At 42.6% G+C, this 22,492-nt stretch overlaps 1 protein-coding gene across 5 annotated transcripts in view; it reads left to right on the top strand.

Moving 5' to 3' along the window:
• Nucleotides 1-12,770, top strand: part of LOC115149415 (spermatid perinuclear RNA-binding protein) — a gene marked incomplete at its 5' end in the record, with an annotated part of 123,730 nt that extends 110,960 nt beyond the window's left edge. For 3 of the 5 annotated variants that reach the window (XM_029692250.1, XM_029692249.1, XM_029692247.1), the window contains 3 exon segments: nt 925-1,063; nt 1,331-1,378; nt 11,358-12,770. In XM_029692250.1, coding sequence (XP_029548110.1) covers nt 925-1,063; nt 1,331-1,378; nt 11,358-11,452 — 282 coding nt within the window. In that variant the 3' untranslated portion in view covers nt 11,453-12,770. 5 annotated transcript variants of the gene reach the window in all.
• Between the last annotated feature and the right edge of the window lie 9,722 nt (nt 12,771-22,492).

Here is a 22,492-nt window from a genome sequence, read left to right as displayed (position 1 = left end):
AGAGTTACCGTCATGTAGGGTTTCACTCCAACCCTGTTCCTGGAGAGTTATCATCCTGTAGGGTTTCACTCCAACCCTGTTCCTGGAGAGTTACCGTCCTGTAGGGTTTCACTCCAACCCTGTTCCTGGAGAGTTACCGTCATGTAGGGTTTCACTCCAACCCTGTTCCTGGAGAGTTACCATCCTGTAGGGTTTCACTCCAACCCTGTTCCTGGAGAGTTACCGTCCTGTAGGGTTTCACTCCAACCCTGTTCCTGGAGAGTTACCGTCCTGTAGGGTTTCACTCCAACCCTGTTCCTGGAGAGTTATCGTCCTGTAGGGTTTCACTCCAACCCTGTTCCTGGAGAGTTACCGTCCTGTAGGGTTTCACTCCAACCCTGTTCCTGGAGAGTTACCTTCCTGTAGGGTTTCACTCCAACCCTGTTCCTGGAGAGTTATCATCCTGTAGGGTTTCACTCCAACCCTGTTCCTGGAGAGCTATCGTCCTCATCAGTAATCAATACTGCTTGTTTATATTTACATTTAGCAGACGCTCTTATCCAGAGCAATTTACAGGAACAATTAGGGTTAAGTGCCTTGCTCAATGGCCCGATGCTCTTAACCTCTAGGCTACCCGAAGAATCTTATCAGGTATCAATACTTCCTCTCTTACCTTCTCAACCTGAGACAGTCTCTAATAGAGATTCTTTCCAAACTATCAATACAGCCTGTTTACAGGGTAGTCTGATCAGTCAGCAGTACAGCCTGTTTACAGGGTAGTCTGATCAGTCAGCAGTACAGCCTGTTTACAGGGTAGTCTGATCAGTCAGCAGTACAGCCTGTTTACAGGGTAGTCTGATCAGTCATCAATACTGCTTGTTTACAGGTTAGTCTGATCAGTCATCAATACTGCTTGTTTACAGTAGTGTTTCTGTGTCCCTGTAGACGAAATGTTCCCTAGCTGCAGCAGTGGCGGCCTCAGCAGTAGCAGCCCAGGTGGCCAGGGGGAGAGGTAGAGCGGCAGCCCTGACCAATGGAGCCTTCATTACCACAGCCACTGCACCAGGATACACACAGATACCAGGTACATGGAAGTATGTGGGTGATCTTTTGTGTGTGTTTTGTCTCTGTCTGTCCTGTCCAGTTCCCTGCCATAACTCTCTCTCTCTCTCTCTGTGTGTGTGTGTGTGTGTGTGTGTGTGTGTGTGTGTGTGTGTGTGTGTGTGTGTGTGTGTGTGTGTGTGTGTGTGTGTGTGTGTGTGTGTGTGTGTGTGTGTGTGTGTGTGTGTTATCATTATGTCCAGTCAACCAGCAATACTAATAGTCTATATGGCTTTAACATGTGTGACAGGCTTTGGGACTCCATATGGCTACAGTGCTGCAGCAGCCCCAGCCTTCGGTAAGTCTATAGGGTTAACACCCTCCTCACTATTATTTTACTTCCTACACCTGTTGGAGGCCCTACTGGAAAACAACACTGTATATTCCCATTGAATCTGAGTTACATATAGAGGTCGAAATTGAAACTGAAGAATTGGGCGAATTTAAAAGCTAAATTAAAAGTGGAACTGATCATAACCTTTTGGTTCTTACTGTGGTTGGAGCAAGCCTGCTGCGCTTCTTCGCCTGCCTGAGTGTCTAGACTGCTACTTGTTCTGCCCTTCTGCTTGTCTGTCTGTCTGTCTGTCTGTCTGTCTGTCTGTCTGTCTGTCTGTCTGTCTGTCTGTCTGTCTGTCTGTCTGTCTGTCTGTCCGTCCGTCCGTCCGTCCGTCCGTCAGTCTGCCCATCCTGACTCTGGACATCTCTCTCCTCTCCTCAGTGTAACATCTCTCTCCTCTCCTCAGTGTAACATCTCTCTCCTCTCCTCAGTGTAACATCTCTCTCCTCTCCTCAGTGTAACATCTCTCTCCTCTCCTCAGTGTAACATCTCTCTCCTCTCCTCAGTGTAACATCTCTCTCCTCCCCCCTGCTCTCTATCCACAACCAGACACAGCCAGATAGCCCATTCAAAGCTGCCCAGCCCAGGCAGAGACCGATGCCACCAACACACACAGGGACCGTCTATATGGGTTATACCCACTAACACTACCTCTGTAGACTACCTTCTAACCAAAGCTAGCTCTACTGTAATGCAGTACAGTACACACACACACACACACACACACACACACACACACACACACACACACACACACACACACACACACACACACACACACACAACCTCTTCCAACCAATTGTATCTCAAAGCTCTACTATATCCTTATAAACAAGGGATACATTAACAGCGGAACTGTTGAATTCACTCTACACTAGGGCTGTTCCCGACAAAAAAAAGGATTTTAACATTTATATGTCTACATTTGCACGCTGGCCAGGTAGCCTAGACCTACTTCTATGCATAATCAGGTGCAGGTGCGTCCTCACTCAACCAGAGCACTACAAATAAGATAGAGGAATACTGGAGGTACAGGTGTGCCATCCCGCGGCCTCCACAATGGATTAGTCTACTGAGACATGCGTGAATCAGACAGGTGTCTCCTGTGCCATACATTTTATATCTATTTGCTACTGCTCGACTAAAAAAAATATTGGTTGACCAACAGCCTATCGACCAAACAATCGACCAATCAACTAAATAGGATCAGCCCTACTGTCCACATAGTGTAGGCTTCCCACTCCTAGATTAGACCGGCTGGTCCTCTGGCTAGACTGGCTGGTCCTCTGGCTAGTCCTCTGGCTAGACTGGCTGGTCCTCTGGCTTGACTGGCTGGTCCTCTGCCTCGACTGGCTGGTCCTCTGGCTTGACTGGCTGGTCCTCTGCCTCGACTGGCTGGTCCTCTGGCTTGACTGGCTGGTCCTCTGCCTCGACTGGCTGGTCCTCTGGCTAGACTGGCTGGTCGGTCAGTCAGCTGTGGCCTGCTCAGTCTCTGCCAGGCAGCCAGTAGCTTGTGTAAGATCTCTGGAGGGTTTGAATATCTCCCATAGTCTCTTTCATTGCTACAAAACTAGATCAGATGCAATGTGCTCTGCTCCCCTCCCCTCCCCTTTCACTCTCTCAGCATAATTCAATATAGCACTTAGCGGTTTGAGGACAGCAACACTCACAATGCTCAATCACTCACACCCACTTTGTCTTACAGATTTATACACTCAAAAACATATGATCATGTAAAAAAAGATATACATACTCTCTCTCGATCTCTCTCTTTTCCCTCCCTCCCTCCCTCCCTCCCTCCCTCCCTCCCTCCCTCCCTCCCTCCATCACACAAACCCTAATCTTAGAACAAACTGGTCCTTGTGTGTTGTTGCGTGGCATTGGGAAGCCCCTCCCCTCTTTCACAGAGAGAGCTGCCTGTTTCTGGTTCTGGGGGCTTTGAATGAGTCTTATGTTCAGGATGGGAGACTGGACCGGGCTGGTTACAGGGTAGACACAACATATTCTAAAAGGAACCGCCAGAGAGTCATGGGTTCATATTCACAAAGAGTCTCAGTGTAGGAGTGCTGATATAGGATCAGTTTTGCCTTTGAATAAGATTATATGGACAGGTGGGACCTGTCCATATAGAGCTCAGCACTCCTGCTCTGATATGCTTTTTGAATATGGGCCTTAACCTAGCATGGGGCTGGACTCCAGGCTCCATATTCCTTTATTTAGACTGGAGTGGAGTGCTGTTCGTTTGGTATTATCCAGTTATACAGTGGGTATCATAAACATTCACTCCGTTGGATCTTTCCACATTTTGTTGCGTTACAAAGTGGGATTGAAGGAGATTTAATTGTGATTGTTTTGTCATTGATCTACACCAAATACTCCATAATGTGAAAGTGAAAAGAAAATTCTACATATTTTTACAAATTAATACATTTTTTTCATAACTAAAATATAGTTGTTGCATAAGTATTCATCCCCTTTTTTCAGGGGGTGAATCACATAAGTCACATGGACTCACTCTGTGTGAAACAATAGTGGTTTACTTGAAGAAAGGATTTCAGGTATTTTGCAGCAGAGGTCAGAACAAACGGGTCGGCAGCTTTTGTCAGCGTTTGGAGAACAATAGTCATCCACCCACATTTCTAGATGACATCACATCGCCATACTGTTATTATTTACATCCATTAAATAATTGTGAAATAAGAAAGACACTGAAATGTGTTTGTTCTCCAAATGCGGACGAAGGACGGACGCCGAAACGCGTCCTTTTGTGAAGACTGCTGCTGCTAAAAATCTATATTAAAAGTTCAAGAATATTTCAGTGAGTGCAGGTTTTTCCCTTTCTTCAAGTATATGTCTTTTGAACCCGGCACCCAAATACTTTTGTTACTACTACAAGAATTTGAGCTGAGCACGCCAGTTTCTCTGTGTGAAATAATAGGGATTGACATGATTTTTGAATGACTTCTCCTTCCTCTGTCCCCCATACATACAACATCTAAGGTCCCTCAGTCCAGTATTCCATTTCAAACACAGATTAAATTACATATATCAGGGAGCTTTTTTGAAAGCCTCATAGAGAAGGGCACTGATTGGTAGATGGGTAACAATAACAAATCAGACATTGAATATCTCTTTAAACATGGTCAAGTTAATAATGATGCTGTGGATGATGTATTAACCACCTAGACACATCGAAGATACAGTCATCCTTCTGAACTGAGCTGCATCAAGAATGTAACAAGGCACTAAAGTAATACCTTAAAAAAACATGACAAAGGAATAAACGTTTTGGCCTTAATGCAAAGCCTTATGTTTGGGGCAAATGCAACACAACACATCACTGAGTAACTGTGGGCTTAATACAAAGCCTTATGTTTGGGGCAAATACAACACAACACATCACTGAGTAACTGTCTCCAAACATGGTGTTGGCTGCATCATGGTATTGGTATGCTTGCCATCGGCAAAGACTGGGTCATTTTTCCAGGATAAAAACAAACGCAATGGAGCTAAGCACATGCAAAATCCTAGAGGAAAACCTGGTTCAGTCTGCTTTCCACCCGACACACAAGGCCAAATATACACTGGAGTTGTTTACCAAGAAGACAGTGAATGTTCCTGAGTGGCCAAGTTACAGTTTTTATTTAAATCTGCTTGAAGATCGACTTGAAAGTTGCTCTCTAGCCATGACACCTTGACATTCTGAAATGAATAATGGACAAATATTGCACAATCCAGATTTGCAAAGCTCTTAAGCCTTGTTCACACTGCAGGCCTTAATACATTCAACTAATTAGCTAGGTAGCTATTTAGCTATTAGCTAGGTAACTATTTAGCTATTAGCTTGGTAGCTATTTAGCTATTAGCTAGGTAACTATTTAGCTATTAGCTAGGTAGCTATTAGCTAGGTAGCTATTTAGCTTTCTAGAACATTCACTCATTTGTTTGTAAAAAAAATAAATGAACAACCACATGTTCTTGTCAAACTGTCAACAGAGTAGCTAGCAAGCAACAAGATATGCCAAGTAACCACTTGAGGGTAAGTATATCAGATTTCACAGTTTAGACACAAGTCACATGGCCAGGAATCAAATTTGTATCGGACTTCAAACCACCTACGAAGGTGGTTTGAAATGTGGCTTGAAATATCTGATTCCATGTACTTTTTGGTTGTTCAGACTGCAGGAAAAATAGCAGATTCGATATGCAAAGAAAATAGGACTTGAGTCACTTCAAACTGCCAATGTGAACAAGGCTTCAGAGACTTGCCTAATAAGACTCACATCTGTAATCACTGCCAAAGGTGTTTTTAACATGTATTGACTCAAGGAGGTGAATACTTATCTAATCAAGATATTGATGTTTTCATTGATCTTTAAAAATGTTAGAATTTTTCTTCCACTTTGACATTACAGAGTATTATGTGTAGATCGTTGACCCAAAATTATAATTACATCCATTTTAATCCCACTTTGTAACACAATAAAATGTGAAGAAATCCAAGTGGGTGAATACTTATCATAGTCTATGGGCCAGGACCATATAACTGTGTGGTCTAAAATACCCAATTTATCCCTTAACCCTTGTGGCTCGGTCCGACCCAGCCTGGTCTCTGCCTGCTATATTACGAGTGTTCCTTTAGTACCTGCCCAGTCATGGCATTATTAAGGAAGTCCTGGTATTGGCTGCTGTGAGATCAGATAACATATATCCTGTCCACTACTACCCCAGGCCCCGTCAGTGCTTTTGAGATGTTGTTGCATGCTGGTTAATCGTCCCCATTATAGTCTGTCTATCTATCTCTCTATCTGACTCTCACTGGTGTGTGGCGATCAGCCTCGTGTTGCTGCTTTGGGATTTCTATATGGGTTCAAGACTGTGAGAAACACACACTCAAGAACACAACAATACCCTTTCCATATTACAGTACCTATAAACAAAGACACAAAGAAACCAGCCAACCAACCACAGCCCTGCATTGTTCACCACCATTGACATGTTGGTCTTCCTTCCTCCTCCTCTCTCACACATTGCCCCTCTCTCTGTGTTCTACTGTATAGCTCTGCACACAGGGTCTGTCTAGGGCCTAGACCATAGAAATGAAATGAATAGAGCAATACTGCTTTGACGATAGCATTTAAAAAATGAATAACCTGGTATTCTATTAATTCTAGTTCTGTGGCCTAGACTCTGGGTATAGTAGCTAGTAGATCAGAAGCGTTTGTTTTTCTTTTGTCCTGCCTGCCATGGACTCATGTGGAGTATTCTCTGTTTTCATGTCTCCCCTCAAGGTTTCTCCCCCAACAGAATGCTTCTGTTGCCTGTTATGAAAATGCCTGCCTACCCCGTCCCCCACTACTCCTTCTTTTAGCACAGGGACCCCAAAACACCCCACTAGAAGGGAATCGGAGTCTTTTTATTTGTCCTACATATGGAGGGAGAAGTGAACAAAAGGACTTGAGCAGGAGATGATTTGTAAAAGAAGTGTATTTTGCTGATAAAGATTTCTTTAAAAAAATAAATAAATAAAAACTTGAAGGATTTGTACTGTGAATTGTTACCTCATTCTTTTGAATCTAAATTATATCAGACTTTTTTGTTATTTGTTGTTTCTGTTCTTCAGTAGGAACAATTTAGGCCTTGCAATTTGACACAGAACACATTCTCTGTAAACCTGAGCTGTGTGAAGGATGATTAGGAATTATAATGGAACTATTGTGGACAAATAAACCTTTATATATCCTACAACAATCTGAGCACTGCCTGTTGTCTAACTGAAACAAGGGACAGTAATAGTATATACAGCCTTATGGGCTACGCTATTGTAGCACTTTCTATTTGGCTAGAGAAGCTATTTGAAGCTATTTCCTGGTTGGAACAGGAAGTTACATAGGAAGTTGCATGGACTTGACAAGAAACAGGAAATGCTGCTCTTATGAATAGGAGGTAGAGTGTAGGTGAATATGGTGGTGGCATGGGAGCAGAGTTTGTAGCAGTGTAGTGATTCAGGACCAGAGGTCAACATAATTGTAATAATTTGTACACTGTAAATTGACCACAAAATAAATTGTATTTGAAAATAGATATTCTAATAGATTGAAGCTCAGACCCACTGCTGTCATTTCATTACATTTCAATTCATTTTATTCAGGGAGAATTCCAATTAGAATTTCAGTTTAAATCCTGAATTGACTGAATGAAATGGAATTGACCCTGGTCATGGATATCTTGATGAATTCATCACCTGTTCTGTCCTGTCATAACCCTGAGTCTGACCCCTCATAACCCTCACAACCCTGAGTCTGAACCCTCACAACCCTCACAACCCTGAGTCTGACCCCTCACAACCCTGAGTCTGAACCCTCACAACCCTCACAACCCTGAGTCTGACCCCTCACAACCCTGAGTCTGACCCCTCACAACCCTGAGTCTGACCCCTCATAACCCTCACAACCCTGAGTCTGACCCCTCATAACCCTGAGTCTGACCCCTCATAACCCTCACAACCCTGAGTCTGACCCTTCATAACCCTCACAACCCTGTGTCTGACCCCTCATAACCCTGAGTCTGTGACCCCTCACAACACTGAGTCTGACCCCTCATAACCCTCACAACCCTGAGTCTGACCCCTCATAACCCTGAGTCTGACCCCTCACAACCCTGAGTCTGACCCCTCACAACCCTGAGTCTGACCCCTCATAACCCTCACAACCCTGAGTCTGACCCCTCATAACCCTGAGTCTGACCCCTCATAACCCTGAGTCTGACCCCTCATAACCCTCACAACCCTGAGTCTGACCCTTCATAACCCTCACAACCCTGTGTCTGACCCCTCATAACCCTGAGTCTGTGACCCCTCACAACACTGAGTCTGACCCCTCATAACCCTCACAACCCTGAGTCTGACCCCTCATAACCCTGAGTCTGACCCCTCAAAACCCTCACAACCCTGAGTCTGACCCCTCATAACCCTCACAACCCTGAGTCTGACCCCTCATAACCCTGAGTCTGACCCCTCATAACCCTGAGTCTGACCCCTCACGACCCCCACGCCACTCTCTCACTGCACATTGGGTTCCCGAACCCATCCCGTGAACGCCATTCACAGTTCACACAGCAATCTGATATGGCTGCTTAGTTGGCTGGTTCCCCTGAGTCCTATCAAATACACCTACAGCACAGCACAGCACAGCACAGCACAGCACAGCACTGGACAGCACAGCACAGCACAGCACAGCACAGCACAGCACAGCACAGCACAGCACTGGACAGCACAGCACAGCACAGCACTGGACAGCACAGCACAGCACTGGACAGCACAGCACAGCACTGGACACATGGAAATATGGAACCACAGCTACACACAGGAAAATGGAAAGCAGCAACAAGGGACCCTGTCCAACCAATTGAGACTTGCTATGTAATTTGTCGTGGGCCTGGTTTCCGATAGCGATATAATTTAGGCTTACGAGTGTTTAACGATGCATCTTTCCTACAACGGACGAAGATGTAACATGTTTCCCTAAAGACCATGCAGAGAGAACAGTCACTAGGTGCGTCGTTGGAGCATGTCGATACTGATAGGATTGAAAGAAAGGAAGCGCTGCTCTCAGATCAGCTTTCTCCATGAAAGCCTTTCCTAAACATTATAATTATTTCACAATACTGACAACAGATCAGCTCCTAGAGAGATTTTACCGCCTACGGCTGCAAATATATAGCCGGCTTATTCTAATGCTTACCCAATTAAATGCACTAAATCACAGATTTGGCAAATCATTGTGCACACATTACGCTACACATCATGAAATATATTGAGACAAATTACAGACAGTAGCCTACAAGTAGCAAAATACAACTCAGTTGATTGAGCATGAAATGTATTTCAATATGATTGAAACAGGTCTATAGCTTACTGTTTAGAATTTAATACAGTCATCTGGTTTTTCATTTGAACCATATTTTTATACATCACTTTTTGTATCAATTGCAAAGACATTGGCAACATTGTATTTGTAGTCGACTGGTCACAGAGAGATGGATAAACAATTTACAACAACAATTTAGTCATTTAGCAGACGCTCTTATCCAGAGCGACTTACAGTAGTGAATGCATACATTTCATACAATTTCGTACATTTTTTTTCTGTGCTGGCCCCCCGTGGGAATCGAACCCACAACCCTGGTGTTGCAAACACCATGCTCTACCAACTGAGCTACAGGGAAGTCATAAACCATGTGATTCTATGTTTAGAGGCGATCTTCTGTGTATAAAGTGACGCGGGAGGGCAAAAACACATCTAACGACGCACTTAGCTGAGGCAGGCGTTAGATTACAAGTGTTTTTAAGTGTAACGTTAATAACGATGCTTTTGGGAAACAGCTCTGAGATTTAACAATGCTCCTACGAAGGTTCTAATGTTGAACTTCACCTTCAGATGCTTTTGGGAAACCAGGCCCTGGTTCATTTCTGTGGTTGTTTTACTTTTTCATTTGTTTTATTGGTGAGTGCATCAGTGTGACTCAGCTGTCCAGTCAGTCCTCTCCCCGGGCCCAGCTACCGGAGTTTAGCCAGTTCAGTCACAACGCTGCTCCCTACCTGGCCTGATGGCTCACTACACATCAACATACATACTGTTCTGTATACAAAACAGTGAAGTCCAAATTGGAATTCATTGAGCATCCATCTATATTTTTAACCAAATATAGATTTTCTGTTAAACCATAGAAGTGATCTTATATTGACTCCTAAAATATATCTAATATGAGGATATTTGGGTCAATCTGAGAAGGGTGTGTGTCCGTGCTGGCCCGTGGCTGAGAGGATGTGGTCCCCATCACCATTGAGAGAAAAGCCCCTTGGGTTATGGTCCATTTAGGACTGCCATCTCCATGGTTATCACCATGAGGTGCAGCCATAGACCAGAGGTGCCAGTGTCCTCTCCAATGGTTGGTTGAAACCAAGTTCAGTGACAGCCAGGGGAAGCCCATTCTGTGTCTGATCCCAACCCCCCTACCATGGGCTCCCTCTCGCTTCATCTGCCATGGTCTCCCCATCTCTCTCTTCCTCATTTCCTCTCTCCCTCACTCCTCTCCCATGGGCTCCCCCTCTCTCCCATGGGCTCTCCCTTTCTCCCTTTCCCATGGGCTCTCCCTCTCCTCCTCTCTCCATCTCCTCCTCTCTCCCTCTCCCATAGGCTCCCCCTCTCTCCGTCTCCCATGGGCTCCCCCTCTCTCCCATGGGCTCTCCCTTTCTCCCTTTCCCATGGGCTCTCCCTCTCCTCCTCTCTCCATCTCCTCCTCTCTCCCTCTCCCATAGGCTCCCCCTCTCTCCCTCTCCCATAGGCTCCCCCTCTCTCCGTCTCCCATGGGCTCACCCTCTCTTCCTCTCCCCCTCTCTTCCATGGGCTCCCCCTCTCGCTTCATCTCCCACGGTCTCTCCATCTCTCTCTCCCTATCTTCCTCCCTCTCTCCCTCTCTTCCTCTCTCTCCCTCTCCTATGGGCTCTCCCTCTCTTGTCGTGATGTCAGCCATCCTACTATACTCTCTCCAAAATCACAACATTGGATTTGATTTGTCAGAGTTATGTACTAATCACATTGTCTTAAAAACATAACGTTAAAGCTGCTACATGTCTTATCACATCTCTCTGCTTTAATATTTTAAATGAATGAGCTCCAAAGTTTGTTTGTTTTTAAATGTCCAATAGTTTTCCGTTTTAATTTTAGTTGGATTGATTTTGTCAGAAAGTGGTAACCGTTGCAACTTAAGTTGTTGATGTCTTTATTAACCTGACCCTCCCCAGTGCAATGAAAACCCCACGTACAGTACAGCCAGACAGAGCAGAGATAGCAACTTATGGAGAGAGTAAGTCATGCTGCCTCCTACAGGGCCACCACAGTAATTACACTATCTGTCTCTGCTCTTCTCCTCACTGTAGGTGGTCTTTTCATTGACAATCCCTTTTACCAGCCTCGGACCATCGCACCATTTATTATTCAGTTGGGTCCTCAAGATCTCTTCTCTGACTTCTAGAACCATCAGGTTGTGTTGCTTCTAAACTATCTGACTACAGTGCTGCTCCAGGCTTGCCCTTTGACCCAGCAGGCTGTCTGTCTGTCTGTCTCCCACCATCATTTACAGAGCCAGCGAGTGGTCAAACTGAACTCCTCTCACTCTGTTCTGTCTCCTCACGACCCAAATCAAAAGAAACAAACCTAAAAAAGCAATATTTGATTGGACTTTTTTGAATCTCATCTGCATCAAAACTAAAAGCTGAGGACCTTGATCTTTGGGTCTTTTTCTTATATAGCAATACGACACCTGAACGTTTTTGGCTTCAAGCTTACTTAAGATGATGTGAATGTTCCATTGAGTCTTATCCAAGCACAGCATTGCAATATATCACTTCAATTGTATATTCACTGAGTGTATGTGTGCCTATACCATGGAATATATGCATTTATATGTCTGGTATACGTTTCTATATAAATATATATTACAGGTGTTGATACTATTTATGATGTACATATGTAAATATATGATATACTTATTGTTGGTATAAATTATTTTAGAAAGTTAAATGTAATCACAATCCCACAATATAGATTTCTTCTTCTTCCAGTTTTATACACACTGAGCAATTGACTTTACTCTAGTACTGGACATGCAATATAAACCTGTTTCTTAATTCACCTGTGCTTATAGAATAGCTTAGTGATTTTTCCTTCCTTTCACCTCGATGTCTTCTCGTCTGAGCCTTTCGCTAGCACGGCCTGGTCAGACGAGAGGCGCTCGCTCACTCAACCTTGTAAACTGACCGCCCTCTCTACCACACATACACACTGCACATACACACACACACACACACACACACGCCCTTCCTGTGTGACACTACAAACACACAACCTCCTGTTTACTTCCAGTCAGAAAGCACACTTTTCTCAGTGGAACATTTCTCACTGCGCCACTGTCTCTCTGCTCACAGGATATCTTGTACTGGACCGTACGATTTGTCCTTTTAATAAGCTGGCTGTGTTGGGCAGCTAGGGTAACTGAACACAGAAACCCCTTCCTAGACAGGACCAACCACGGTCCTGTGTCTCTCTCATGCCTACAGCATGAACGTGGGACCAAAAGCACAGTTTGTCAGCTTGTGAAGGTGATGGGTGGCCCAGTTACTTTAATTAAAGCATGCTACTCAGACAAACCAACACACAGGGCTTATTACTGTCAACTCAGTCGCAGACCAACCAGCCTTGTCACCATGGAGCAGTCCAACCACACATTGATTAATGGCTACATCTAATTATAATGTATACTCCGACATAATGTACATTAAATCTCTACTGTATAAAGACAGTCAGGACCCAGTCATTTCATAACCCCCAGCTTTACACATCTCTAGTTGATATATTTATATACTATATACACTACCGGTCAAAAGTTTTAGAACACCTTCTCATTCAAGGGTTTTTCTTTATTTGTACTATTTTCTACATTGTAGAATAATAGTGAAGACATCAAAACTATGAAATTACACATATGGAATCATGTAGTAACCAAAAAAGTGTTAAACAAATCAAAATATATTTTATATTTGAGATTCTTCAAATAGCCACCCTTTGCCTTGATGACAGCTTTGCACACTCTTGGCATTCTCTCAGCCAGCTTCACCTGGAAAGCTTTTCCAACAGTCTTGAAGGAGTTCCCACATATGCTGAGCACTTATTGGCTGCCTTTCCTTCACTCTGCAGTCTGACTCATCCCAAACCATCTCAATTTGGTCGAGGTCGGATGATTGTGGGAGATGTCCATTGCTAATGTCCATTGCTCGTGTTTCTTAGCTCAAGTAAGTCTCTTCTTCTTATTGGTGTCCTTTAGTAGTGGTTTCTTTGCAGAAATTTGACCATGAAGGCCTGATTCACACAGTCTCCTCTGAACAGATGATGTTGAGATGTGTCTGTTACTTGAACTCTGTGAAGCATTTATTTGGGTTGCAATTTCTGAGGCTGGTAACTCTAATGAACTTATCCTCTGCAGCAGAGGTAACTCTGGGTCTTCATTTCCTGTGGCGGTCCTCATGAGAGACAGTTTCATCATAAGTTTCATCATAGCACTTGATAGTTTTTGCGACTGCACTTGAAGAAACTTTAAAAGTTCTTGAAATGTTCCATATTGACTAACCTTCATGTCTTAAAGTAATGATAGACTGTCATTTCTCTTTGCTTATTTGAGCTGTTCTTGCCATAATATGGACTTGGTCTTTTACCAAAAAGGCCTCTCTTCTGTATAACCCCCCCCCCCCCCCCCATCACAACACAACTGATTGGCTCAAACGCATTAAGGAAAGAAATTCCACTAATTCATTTTTAACAAGGCACACCTGTTAATTGAAATGCATTCCAGGTAACTACCTCATGAAGCTGGTTGAGAGAATGCCAAGCTGTCATCAAGACAAAGGGTGGCTAATTGAATAATCTCAAATATAAAATATATTTTGATTTGTTTAACACTTTTTTGGTTACTACATGATTCCATATGTGTTATTTTATAGTTTTGATGTCTTCACTATTATTCTACAATGTAGAATATAGTACAAATAAAGAAAAACCCTGGAATGAGTAGGTGTTCTAAAACTTTGGACCGGTTGTGTAGTAAACTACACTACATTGATATGTTATATCTAACTGATCAGGTGAAACCATAGTAAACTGTAGTTGATATGAGTTTGTGTGGGGTTAAGTTAGTGTATGGTGGTGATGATGGTGAACTACAGTGCCCAGCAAGTTTACCAACTCAGCATCAAGGCCATATTATCTGGTCTTGAATAAGTGGGCATCCTACTGTATAACAGGATTAATCACTACATTCATCCTATATCGAGATGAATTACAAACTATAGGATCAGATAAGGTATATTGTTGTTTTTTTAATCTTATTATATAAAAGCTTCTAACATAATATTCAATCAACCGCAAATCAACATTTCGCTAGTACATTCTGTAATATCACTTTGTTACTTTGTTATCCTTAAAGTTGCACTATGCAGAAATCGCTCCTCCATTTCCTTGTTGCTAAAACTCCAATATTTCGCCTAATTTAACTCTAATAGTTCACCTAATTTCAGTTTATGTGACAAAATAAGATAGTATAGAGAATCATTGTACCATCTAAACTGCTGTGAAATCTATTTTCCATAATCAAAAATATTGTTGTTTCAGCTGTTTGAAGCTGGTGTGCAAAACCGAAAGTAAAATACACAAAAACAAAACTTAAAAACAGGAAGCATAGAAATAGCCCACATAGAACAGATATACCGCTTCTTAGACTTGCTTTCAAGTAGAATGATAGATCTATGTCTCACATTTCTATGTGAATTTGGTGGGGTTGCCCAAAAATGTACATATTGTCACTTTAAAGTAAATGCACTAGGCTGATACGAATATATCTGACAACTGGCTCCTGCCTAGACAATACACATCCCAAAGGGAATGCACGTTATTGAAGCATAGCTTTATAGCATTGGTTGGTGGGTCACATCTTCACAAACATATGGTATGTATTTATGTATGTGGCTTCAGTTGCTAAGAGCTTCTGATGTTTGGTTCTCGCCACACTTCTGGATGTTCAACATGACAGCCTTTAAAAAACACAACTTCAGTCAGAAGGAAACGGATGAACTATTACAGAATGTAACCTTACATCAAAACCTTTGGTTCTTCTTATTGATCTTCATGGCAGTTTGATCTTCAGAGTTTTTGTCTTTTAGGGCAAAAATCCTGTTAAGTCTGAATGACATCATGGGTAAGTTATTGTTGAGTTATACGCATCACAGTTATACACATCACAGTTATACGCATCACAGTTATACACATCACAGTTATACACATCACAGTTATACACATCACAGTTATACACATCACAGTTATACGCATCACAGTTATACACATCACAGTTATACACATCACAGTTATACACATCACAGTTATACACATCACAGTTATATGCATCACAGTTATACACATCACAGTTATACACATCACAGTTATACATATCACAGTTATACATATCACAGTTAAATGCATCACAATTATACGCATCACAGTTATACACCACAGTTATACACATCACAGTTATATGCAGCAAGTAAAATATCAAACTGAACTAAACTATATCTACATTTCAATGTTCCGTAATTTGGTCGTTTGGTAATGATCGGTAGATGTCAAACACACAAGCCCCTTTCTGATCCTAAGTGTTTGTGTACCGGTAATTGAAATTCATCAGTCGTCATCTATTATCAGGAAACGAATCACTCCGCTTGATTAAATGACAGCCAGTTACAATTATTAATTAAATGATAGCCAATCATTCCTATTGATTAGGCTCCTGGTACCAGTGTCTCATTAAGAATGTGTATAACCCTAACCCATGCAGGGTAATACTCCAACCAAAGCCTCACATGGAGAAAAAAAACTGCAGGGATAGTCCATCTGAGAACCAATGGGATATTCCAAATAATGTTTCTGGATGAGAGGGTTTAGTCCCAAGCCAGCGTACCAACCTGTTTATCTCACATTTCACTCCTTGTTTTCCATGTCATTACTAAACAAGTGGCAATGACACAGAGTAAAAGGAGTGGATGTTAGCTAAACAGACTGGTACCCAGGCTATTTAGTCCCATGACTGCCTGAAAACCATATGGCACAGCACTTGTGATGGTTGTGCATCCAGGCTGGACATCCTGGCTGGGCTGACTTGGACAGGCACCTCTCTGTTCCATCGCTCACAGCAGAGCTGAGAGTCCTATTTAAAGGGATAGTTTCATGTGGTTTTACATCAATCTTTATTGTTTCGGACTTCTAGAAGTTATGTTTGTCTTAGAATTAAACAAATCTGGCTTTACGGCCAGAAAGTCATTGGGGGGGGTTAACACAACATTCTGTTCTCTCTCTGAGGGCTGTGTGTTGTTGAGACATGCTCTGACCAGATGGCCTTTATGAATAATAGACTACTGGATGTCATCCTACTGGATGTCAACCTACTGGATGTCAACCTATTGGATGTAAACCTACTGGATGTCAACCTACTGGATGTCAACCTACTGGATGTAAACCTACTGGATGTCAACCTACTGGATGTCATCCTACTGGATGTCAACCTACTGGATGTCAACCTACTGGATGTCATCCTACTGGATGTCAACCTACTGGATGTCATCCTACTGGATGTCAACCTACTGGATGTAAACCTACTGGATGTCAACCTACTGGATGTCATCCTACTGGATGTCATCCTACTGGATGTCAACCTACTGGATGTCATCCTACTGGATGTCAACCTACTGGATGTCATCCTACTGGATGTCAACCTACTGGATGTCATCCTACTGGATGTCATCCTACTGGATGTCAACCTACTGGATGTCATCCTACTGGATGTCATCCTACTGGATGTCCTACTGGATGTCATCCTACTGGATGTCAGTGTTGGTTGGCTTTAAATTTCTCCCTCTGATTGTCGGGGTCTTTTGACCCATGCCTCTGCTCCCTAAGGGGGTCCACAATACAAAGCAATGTTTCTCAGTAGCATACACTGGGTTCAAAAACTATTTTACATCATTTAACATACTTCAACTGGGCTTGAGCTTTCCTGGTGCAATGGAACCAGTGGAATAGTCGTAAAAGTGAAAAAATCAGTCCATATGGCACTCCAGAAAGGATACAGTTAAAATGATTTAAAAAATATTTCAAATAGTATTTGTAGTACATTGTAACCTGTAGTGTAGTGGAGAGAGCCGAGCCTCAGTTACTGCTTCTCAATGGGTAGACTGTACTACTGCACACGCAGCTCTATATTCTAGCATATATTACGAGATCCACGTGATGAGAAGACCAGGCAGAATATATAAATGGCTTGAAATACACCTGCTTGTCGAGCATCTCGTTACAAAATCATGGGCATTAATATGGAGTTGGTCCCCCCTTTGCTGCTATAACAGCCTTCACTCAACTGGGAAGACTTTCCACTAGATGTTGGGGACTTGCTTCCATTAAGCTACAAGAGTGTTAGTGAGGTCGGGCACTGATGTTGTGCGATTAGTCCTGGCTTGCAATCGGCATTGCAATTCATCCAAAAAAGGGGTTCGATGGGGTTAAGGTCAGGGCTCTGTGCAGGCCAGTCAAGTTCTTCCACGCCGATCTTGACAAACCATCTCTGTATAGACTTTGCTTTGTGCACTGGGGCACTGTCATGCTGAAACAGGAAAGGTCCTTTCCCAAACTGCTGCCACAAAGTTGGAAGCACAGAACGTCTAGAATATCATTGTATGCTGTAGCATTAAGATTTCCCTTCACTGGAACTAAGGGCCCTAGCCCGAACCATAAAAAACAGCCCCAGACCATAAGTCCTCCTCCACCAAACTTTACAGTTGACACTATGCATTCGGGCAGGTAGCATTCTCCTGGCATCCGCCAAACCCAGATTTGACCGTTGGACTGCCAGATGGTGAAGCATGATTCATCACTCCAGAGAACACGTTTCCACTGCTCGGCCATGGAAACCAATTCATGAAGCTCCTGATGAACAGTTATTGTGCTGACGTTGATTCCAAAGGCAGTTTGGAACTCGGTAGTAAGTGTTGCAACCGAGGACAGGCGATTTTTATGCTCTTCAGCACTCGGCGGTCCCGTTCTGTGTGCTTGTGTGGCCTACCACTTTGCGGCTGATCCGTTGTTGCTCTTAGACGTTTCCACTTCACAATAACAGCACTTACAGTTGACCGTGGCAGCTCTAGCAGGGCAGAAATTTGACAATGTGCCATCCTATGACGGTGCCACGTTGAAAGTCACTGAGCTCTTCAGTAAGGCTATTCTACTGCCAATGTGTGTCTATGGAGATCGCATGGCTGTGTGTTTGATTTTATACACCTGTCAGCAACTGGTGTGGCTGAAATAGCAAAATCCACTAATTTGAAGGGTTGTCCACATACGTTTGGATAATGAGGATGTCTTTTAGTTAGGATACTAAGGAATATCACAGCCCTGGTGGTGATGAACAATGATTATGTTTGTTTGAATGATATTGTTTGATTTGTGTGACGGATTGTACATTACAATCTGTACATTACAATCCGGGTCGTTAGAGCCCTGAATGCTGATTGGCTGAAAGCTGTGGTATATCAGACCGTATACCGCGGGTGTGACAAAAACATTTTTTTTTACTGTTCTAATTACATTTGGTAACCAGTTTATAATAGCAATAAGGCACCTCAGGGGTTTGTGGTATATGGCCAATATACCACGGCTAAGGGCTGTGTCCAGGCATTCCGCGTTGTGTCGTGCTTAAGAACAGCCCTTAGCCGTGGTATATTGGCCATACACCACAAACCCCATAGGTGCCTTATTGCTGAAATATAACCTTGTCCCTCCCGATGTCCACTAAACTGTCCCTATGATAGGTCCTCCTGCCTGACATGGGATACAACAAGCACAAAACCACATTAGCAATATTCTACCACCTTCTACTCAGGGCCCACCAGACACACGCACCACACAATCACCCACAATCACCCACCCTCATCATCCTCCTCGTCGCGCACCTCCTCAGTACTATAACACACAGTGTAGACTCTTCTCCTATGGGGCTCTACTACTCCAGCTTAATGATTGTATTTAGGGTAAGCCACAGGCTGTTACTGAAGATATACTACAGGAATGGAGCCATTTGTTCCAGAGGAATGACTTCCACCCCCCATAAACATGTACCTTGGTGCTTTACAATGGGTTGTAGCTGTGTATAGACTTCTTGTAAAGTGGTTTACTTATGGGGTTTTTTATATGTGGAAATCTTCCTACAGCTATCATGATTCACTGAGAGAGAGGGGGACTTGTGTGTGGGACTAGGACAAAGTAGAATGCCGAGAATTCAATTTTGTGATCCAGCCTGCAGCAGTTCTGAAATATGAGTCAGATCTGGTTTTGGCCTATGAGAGCGAGGCTTCGCAAAATGAAAATGCTGAACTGAACGTTTTCTTCATGTCTGTCCGTGCTCTAAATAGCTGCAGCACATAGTTCAGGGTTAAGTCTCTCACAGTATGGGAGATAGTCTTTCACAGTATGGGAGATAGTCTTTCACAAGTGGAAAACCCATCCCATGTGCAATATTACAATGTTCCAATATCCTGACTGTCGATCGAAAGGCTTTGGTTTGGAATGTACACTGTTGTTGTAGAGGTAAATGTGTAACCATAGCAGAGCTACAGTAATTGGATTTTTGTAAAGACATATATAAACAGAATATATATGATAAACATATATACATCTATAAATCCTTTTGAAACTACTTGTGTGAGTCATTTGGGCACTTCCTGCCTGGTTTGTGTTTACATTTCTACTTATTTATTTACAATGTTTTTTGAGCTTGGCGTTTTCTGAGCGATGGACTCGTCCCTCCATCTTTCTGTAAATAGAATCCTCCATTTTAGTTTTATTATTCTGACCGAGAGGAAACTGTGGAATTACATTTGCGGCAATAAAATCAAGTAAAGGTTTAGGATTTTTTTGCCACAAAAGTAACTCCATAGAAATCAGCCCAACTTGTTGGAGTGGTGCATTTCATACTTTTTATTATAATCATGTGGCATAAAATAATCAAGTATATAAATTTGAACTATAAAGTTATAATCAACAAGGTAATCCAATGTGAAGTGGTGATTGTGCACAAACCTCTGTGAGCGAGCTGTGCTTAAATATAGAAGCTATTCATTCGAAATGACGGCAGTAGATGTTTGCTAGCTGTGGTATTAAATTATTAGTAGCAAAGTCACCATGGTGACATGTTTGCCATCATTTATGCTTGAAAAAATAAAAATTGCTGAATATTATTTAAAGTGTCAAACCTTTGTTATATTACCATGAAATAAATGCAGACTATAAACCATTTATTTGCTGTGTGGTGTATTATTTTAATATCCTTGTTTCTTTTCCTTCAAAAGCAGAGATCGAATGTTTTACAGCTAGTTTGATGGAAGTTATGATAGTGGAGACCGAACAGTATATTATAATAGAGTATAAAAGGCTGAGTATATAAAATATTGTATATAAAAGGCTGTATATTAGGCTGAGTATGAAAAGCTGTATATAAGGCTGAGTATTAAAGTCTGATTATATACAGTCCATTCAGAATGTATTTAGACCCCTTGACTTGATCCCCATTTTGGTACGTTACAGCCTTATTCTAAAATTGATTAAATAACTTGTTTTCCTCATCAATCTACACCCAATACCCCATAATGACAAACCAAAAACAGGTTTTTAGACATTTTTGTAAAAAAATATAAATAACTTATGTAAATAAGTATTCAGACCCTTTGCTATGAGACTTGAAATTGAGCTCAGGTGCATCGTGTTTCCACTGATCATTCTTTCTGATGTTTCTACAACTGGATTGGAGTCCACCTGTGGTAAATTCAATTGATTGGACATGATTTGGAAAGGCACCTGTCTACATAAGGTCCTACAGTTGACAGTTCATGTCAGAGCAAAAACAAAGCCACGAGGTCGAAGGAATTGTCCGTAGAGCTCCGAGACAGGATTGTGTTGAGTCGCAGATTAGAAGGGTACCAAAACATTTACGTATCATTGAAGGTCCCCCAAGAACACAGTGGCCTCCATCATTATTAAATGGAAGAAGTTTGAAACCACCAAGACTCTTCCTAAAGCTGGCCTCCCGCCCAAACTGAGCAATCGGGGGAGAAGGGCCTTGGTCAGGGAGGTGACCAAGAACCCGATGGTCACTCTGACAGAGCTCCAGAGTTCCTTTGTGGAGATGGGAGAACCTTCCAGAAGGACAACCATCTCTGCAGCACTCCACCAATCAGGCCTTTATGGTAGAGTGGTCAGACGGAAGCCACTCCTCAGTAAAAGGCACATGACAGCCCTCTGAGTTTGCCAAACGGCACCTAAAGACTCTCAGACCATTAGAAACAAGATTCTCTGGTCTGATGAAACCAAGATTGAACTCTGAATGCCAAGCGTCACGTCTGAAGGAAACGTGGTGGCAGCATCATGCTGTGGGGATGTTTTTCAGCGGCAGGGACTGGGAGACTAGTCAGGATCGAGGGAAAGATGAACAGAGCAAAGTACAGCGAGATCCTTGATGAAAACCTGCTCCAGAGTGCTCAGGACGTCAGACTGGGACAAAGGTTAACCTTCCAACAGGACAACGACCCTGAGCACACAGCCAAGACAACGCAGGAGTGGCTTCAGGAAAAGTCTTTGAATGTCCTTGAGTGGCCCAGACAGAGTCCGGACTTGAACCCGATCGAACATCTCTGCAGAGACCTGAAAATAGAGTTTGAGAGGATCTGTATAACATAATGGGATTAACTCTCCAAATACAGGTGTGCCAAGCTTGTAGCGTCATACTCAAGGCTGTAATCGCTGCCAAAAGTGTTTCAACAAAGTACTGAGTAAAGGGTCTGAATACTTATGTAAATGTAATTTCAGTTTTTTATATTTAATATATTTGCAAAAATTTCAAATAAATCTGTTTTTGCTTTATCATTATGGGGTATTGTGTGTAGATTGATGAGTAAAAAGGCTTTAAAAACTGGGTAGTTCGAGCCATGAATGCTGATTGGCTGACAGCCGTGGTATATCAGACCATATGCTGAGTAGGCTGAGTATATAAGGCTGTATATAAAGCTGAGTATATAAGGTTGTATATAAGGCTGAATATATTTTTACATTTAACTAGGCAAGTAAGTTAAGAACAAATTCTTATTTAATATGACTGCCTACCGGGGAACAGTGGGTTAACTGCCTTGTTCAGGGGCAGAACGACAGATTTTTACCTTGTTAGCTCATGGATTCGATCCAGCAACCTTTTGGTTACTGACCCAACACTCTAACCACAAGGCTACCTGCTGTATAAAAGAGTAGAAGAATATACTAGGGCTACTAGTGTTTTTTCTCAGTAGAAGATCTTACATCTAATACTGAACAAAAACATAAACACAACATGTAAAGTGTTGGTCCCATGTTTCATGAGCTGAAATAAAAGATCTCAGAA

The sequence above is a fragment of the Salmo trutta genome, chromosome 15, assembly GCF_901001165.1.
Source record: "Salmo trutta chromosome 15, fSalTru1.1, whole genome shotgun sequence".
NCBI lineage: Eukaryota > Metazoa > Chordata > Actinopteri > Salmoniformes > Salmonidae > Salmo > Salmo trutta.
Note: the sequence above shows the minus strand (reverse complement) of the source record. Positions and strands in the feature narration are given on the sequence as shown.